The 6153-nt window shown below is 34.9% G+C and overlaps 1 protein-coding gene across 1 annotated transcript; it reads left to right on the forward strand.

Annotated features, from left to right (window-relative positions):
* The first annotated feature begins 549 nt into the window (after nt 1-549).
* LOC306849240 (keratin, type II cytoskeletal 8-like) lies at nt 550-4956 on the forward strand. Its single transcript, XM_079384134.1, has 8 exons — nt 550-1043; nt 1964-2172; nt 2937-2997; nt 3090-3185; nt 3272-3436; nt 3682-3807; nt 3996-4216; nt 4534-4956. Exons 1-8 carry the CDS (start codon nt 822-824, stop codon nt 4544-4546), a joined length of 1113 nt encoding a protein of 370 aa, XP_079240260.1. The 5' UTR covers nt 550-821; the 3' UTR covers nt 4547-4956.
* The last annotated feature ends 1197 nt before the right edge of the window (nt 4957-6153 follow it).

The raw sequence follows: 6153 nt of genomic DNA on the forward strand, positions 1-6153 counted from the left end.
TAAACTGAACATTAAGTGGTGCAGACAAAAAATAATAATTTATCTTATATTCTCAAGCAGCATATATAAATGAATAATTTAAAATAGTTGCTCATGTACATAACAACAGGTAAACATATTTGCTGTTAAATTGTGTGTTCATAAATGGCCTTCCATCATTAAAAAGAAAAACAGAAAAAAGCTGTTACACTACTGAAAATATTCTTTTAAAGCAAATATTATGTTTTTATTTGTACACTGCAAATGTAACAGATTTGTGGGAAGATTTGAGAAAAATCAATGCACTTTGTTCAGAATATTATATATATAAATGCAAAAATATTCAATACTGAATTGAATCAACTGTATTGAAACAATATAGCAATTATTTCACTGAATCAAATTATTATTATTATTTTGTGAATGAACACAATATACCACCAAAAACATACAAAATTAAGCAATACATGCAAAATCAACTCAAAACAGGACATTCAGCTATTGCAGCGCTACTTTGCATTCATCACATATTTCAGACAGTCAGGAAGAGGAAATATTCTCGTAATTAAAGGTTATGAGAATATTCTTGAAGTATCTGTGAATGGTATTTCTGCTCGTTGTTTCAGTTGCATGAGCGTGCATGAATGTGGAGTGTTTGCTCTGGATGAGTGGTGGGCTGAACAGGTTTTTCAGAGTGAGGAATGCTTTTATTTTCTCATTTATACATGAAAACACACCCACCTGTTAGCGTATAAGTAGCCCAGTTCTCAGGAAGCATCACCTGTCTTCCTGTCATCCCTCTGTAAAACACCTCTTCATCTCTCTCTGGCTGTCTGTCCATCATGAGCTCCTCCAGCAACAGCTTCAGCAGCCGTTCAGTGGGCGCGCACCCCCGAGCCGGGAACGTGCCTCCAGCTGCAGTCCCCATCAGGCCTGTTTCCGTTAACACAAGCCTCCTGACTCCCGTGGATCTTCAGCTGGACCCTGACCTGCATGCTGTGCGGGTCCAGGAGAAAGAAGAGATCAAAACTCTCAACAATCGCTTTGCCTCCTTCATCGACAAGGTGAGACTTCTCTCTACCTGTTTCACTCTGCTTATCACTCATAACACACATTACACACATTACATGACTGAGATCTATCTATCTATCTATCTATCTATCTATCTATCTATCTATCTATCTATCTATCTATCTATCTATCTATCTATCTATCTATCTATCTATCTATCTATCTATCTATCTATCTATCTATCTATCTATCTATCTATCAGGATGCTAGATCTGTTAATACCTGTAGGAGAGATTTATTTGTTTGTTTGTTTATTTATTTATACATTTTATTTTTAATTTCAGCAGCCAGATTTTAATAACCTGTAGAATAGAGAGAGAGAGAGAGAGAGAGAGAAAAAAATGTATTTATACTGATTTTTAAAAAAAAATCTTAGAACCCAGATTTGTTAATAACTTATAGGAGACAAATATTTAATTTTTATTAAATTTTTAAAAATGTTTTAAAATGATTATTTTAATCTCAGCTGCCAGATCTGTTAACCCATATAGGACAGACAAGTCACAAATGAGATAACTCAATTGTTTCTCCATAATGGTAATGAGATAAATGAGAGCGAACAGAATACGTTTTCTTAGAAAAAGACCAAGAAAAACAATCTCACGTGTCTTCTAGAGTATCAGCAGAGATTTCAACTATGTCTTAAACTGTGCTCAGATTGGCCGAAGCTATCAGAAATCTGAGATTTCAACATGAACTCAAATATTTCTCATTCCGTTCTCACAAGATCAAATGATCTGAGCTGCTATCCACATTCATTTTATAGTTTTATTCCTACTGTATGACAGCTATTGTCTGTTGTGTGTGTATTTTATTACACCTAAGAAACATCATAGTTGATACTTAAATGAAACATAACTCTCAGTTATGTTGTAAGAGCAACATTTGAGCATACGAGTCTTGTTTTTTACAGGTCCGTAAATTAGAGCAGGAGAACAAGGTTTTGGAGACTAAATGGCAGCTGCTACAGAGGGAGACCGAACCCGAGTCTAAGCTGGAGCCCATGCTGCAGTCCTACATCACTTCCCTGTCCACACAGCTGGAGCGGGCGAACAAAGACAATGAACACCTGGACGCTGAGCTCAGGAATGTCCACGCACAGGTTGAGAAACAAAAACAAAGGTCCGTAATCACACACTTCATCTTCAGTCTTGAGCCCGACTCGAAACCTGACATTAGTGTTCAGTTTAATGCTACAATTACCACAGAGCAAAGTCTCAGTCAGAGTCAATATTATTTCAGATTTAAATGTAAAATCATGTAAACAACAACATACCTCACAATCATTTACCATAAGCACAGTTTGAGCGAAAATGTGTTCATGTAGCTACTGCAGTAGTAGTTCACGTCACAATAATATGCCAAGAAATGCATTATAATATGTTAAGAATTTGACATGTATCCATCAATGTCATCAAAAAAGAAAAAGAAAATAAAACAACAGAAATATTCGAAAACATTTTTACATGGTTTGAAGATCCAATACCCTATTATATTATTAATACAATAATATTGTTAATATAGTAACACTACTATATTATTAATTAATAATTAAACAACTGTAATAACTGATATTTTATCCATAGTTATAGCCACCATTATAATATATTAATATAATTTAATGTAATTAATGTAATAATCAATATATTAATATTTTTCATGAATATACATTTTGAATAAGTTTGATTTTATATTTTCAGTTTTATATTTATTTTACTAGCGAATTTTATTTGCGTTTGCTTTTTTATTCATTTTTGTTGCTTTTAAGATTTCGATGTAATTTTGTACTCAATAAATGAAAACTATTTGGAATATATTTAATCAATAACAACACTGAGTGAAATTACCGAGAGATTTGTATGACAATATTCAGTTCCCTTCAACAGGTATGAAGAGGAGATTAACAACAGAAACAAAGCTGAAAATGAGTTTGTTCTTCTGAAGAAGGTAAAGACAAATCTAGTTGCAGATGATGACAAATAATGATAATATGCCATGGTTCTGCCAAGCTAACAGGTACACTGTACATGTCCTGACAGGATGTGGATAATACATACTTGAATAAAAATGCCTTGGAAGATAAAAAGACCACAATCCTGGAAGACCTGAACTTTTTCAAGAGCTTCTATGAACAGGTAATGCAAACTCAGATGCATGAGTGAAACAGCTGAACATCCTGAGATTAATCGGAGGACTTGCCTTCACCTCTCTTTCTCTGTAGGAGCTGCGTGAGCTGGAGGCTGATGTGAAGGACACGTCCGTTGTAGTGCAGATGGACAACAGCAGGCAGCTGAACATGGAGAAGATCCTCGCTGATGTGAAGAGCCAGCATGAGGAGATTTCAGCAAGCAGCCGCAAGGAAGCTGAAGCCTGCTATAAGAACAAGGTGAAGATCACACCTCTGCCTTTTTGAGACAATGTTGAGATCTCTTCTGAAACACTAGAAGAGAAATATGAGATTACGGAGGCCTGAGTAGCTGTTGGAGCCTTAAGCAACCTGCTTATTACTTCCTGCAGGTTCTCATGTTTTAAACTAACGACTCAGATCGTATTATTTATAATATTTTTTATATTGTGCATTAAATATATTCATAATGTCATAATTGTGCACATGTCTGTTTTCCTCCACAGATTGACTTGATTTCATCACAGGCTAAACAGTGTAACACTGACCTGAAAGATAATAAAGGTGCAATAGCTGATTTGAAAAGGCAGATAAAGCGACTGCAAAATGAGATAGCCCCAGCTAAATCACAGGTAAGATAATATTCTACATCTGTTCATAAGAGCAATTATTGGTGTCTGCTGTTGAACACCTGGGCAAACATGAGCATCCGCAGCAAACACACTGATAACTTTCTGTACTGTCTCAGATCTGTAAATGGACGTAAACAGCTTGTACAGTGACACTTTGCAGCTGTTTTAATTCTCTGAAATCATTACAGCGTCAGAGCGTGGAGGACCAAATCAAAGAGGCGGAGAGTTCCGGTGAGGAGGCGGTGCTTGATGCGAAAGAACAAATCAAAGCACTGGAGGACGCACTGCTGAAGGCCAAACGCGGATTGACCAAACACATTCGAGACTACCAGGAGCTGATGAATGTCAAACTGGCTCTGGATATTGAGATTGCCACTTACAAGAAACTACTGGAAGGAGAAGAGAACAGGTGAAGCTGTAGGGCTTCAGCAATTAACTGAGAGTTTAAAATAAAGTATTTGACTTATATGATTATTTTTAGTATTTATTTTAATATTTGTATTATATTCATATTATTATTTTAGTATATAATTAATTTATTATGTATTATTATAATTATTGAATTTAAATGTCTTTTTTTATTGCAACATATTAATAATTTTATTTAAATTTTTATTTTTTTGTATACATTATAAATTATGAATTAACTGAAAAAGTGGTCAAAAGTAGGTAAAAGTGAAAGGTAAGAAGATAATAACTCAGTAAATCTGATCTCTTTCCCATCAGGCTTGGACGATAGTCCACTGTAAACATCCATCCAGCCCATAAACGCTGATGAACAGCAAGTATGTGACTGTCACGTCATCTCATCCCTGCTTGTCAATGCTGAATAAAGATTAGTAGCGAGCAACTGAAAAAAAAGAAGAAAATAAATAATGTTTACATTGAAAAAAAAAAAAAAAGTTATATTCTGTTTTTTGCTTTCACAGCCTGCTCATACATAAAATAGTTTTGGGTTTTTTATGTTCCTTAATGTTTTATTATAATTAACTGAACTGATTGTTTTCTTTTAGTCAAATTATTAGTACCTGCATTAATTATTTTTGCTGTTTTTTGATTGATTGATTTTTCCCTTGTCCCAGACTCTGACTTGTAATCTTTTTTCAATTGTAAAATGTGATTAATAAATGTAAAAATAAATGTATACATAAAAATGTAGGGATTATTTCCTTTGTTTAATGCAGTAAAATTGAAAAGTAGGGGTGAAGTGTATCATTTTGTCTTCAAAGAGAGAAACAGACCTGATCAGAATCCAAGGAAAGTAGCTAATGCTAAAACAACAACACCCCCTCAACACTTTTACAAACACACAACTATTTTCTCACGTGACTGACTGACTCCTCATATTCACGCCAACAAAAACACAGGACAAAACAAACAGCTAAACAGCCATCTACTGTAACTGAAACTGTGAAATATTGATAGGGCAACCCATTCTCATCAATCTGCCTATAAATAACACGGCTTTACACTTTCCAATTGCGTTTAATGCATACGTCAAAAGCCAATTTTGCGTGCATATGATAGGCCACTCCTATTAACTTCCATCCACAAAGGTCCGCAAGATTTTTTTCAAACCGTAACCGGTCCGTGGTGTAAAAAAGGTTGGATAAAATAAAATAAAAGCCCTCCAAATCTCATATATGACCAGTTTTGTCTTTGATTTTGGATAGCTCTAAAAAAAGGAAACTCCCTGTTTCCACAGACCAGTTTCAATTCAGATTAATAGTCCACTGCCCCAGGGTGTCACTGAACCAGTTTCAAGACGATCTGATGTTGCTTTACCAAATAAAAGCCCTCCAAAAACTCATATATGACCAGTTTTGTAAATTTTTAATAGCTCTAAAAAAGGAAACTCCCAGTTTCCACTGACCAGTTTCGATTCAGATTGACAGTGTGTCTACCCCAGGGTGTCACTCAACCAATATCAGGACGATCTAATGTTGCATTACAAAATAAAGGCCCTCCAAAACTCAAATATGACCAGTTTTGTGTTTGATTTTGGGTATCTTTAAATAGAAACTCCCTGTTTCCACAGACCTTCAATTCAAATTGACAGTCCACCGCCCCAGAGGGTCACTGCCAATGCCACTGCAATAAAGGGATTAACAGTGTGCAGATCTTTTTTCTACTTTTTCTGATCATTTTTTTATCTTGCACCTGATCGAAATACTCTTGGATGTGCGTACCTTCTTCTTTTTTTCATTACAAAATATGAGCCCAAAAACTAGCATATAACCTGTATTTCCCATATTTTCGGATAGTGAAAATGGTTTGTGGAAACATAGTTTCCATTTTATACAAATCTAAACTGTTATATAAAACATATTTTTTGAAGTTTTTGAA

Source organism: Barbus barbus, assembly GCF_936440315.1.
Source record: "Barbus barbus genome assembly, chromosome: 29".
NCBI classification, from domain to species: domain Eukaryota; kingdom Metazoa; phylum Chordata; class Actinopteri; order Cypriniformes; family Cyprinidae; genus Barbus; species Barbus barbus.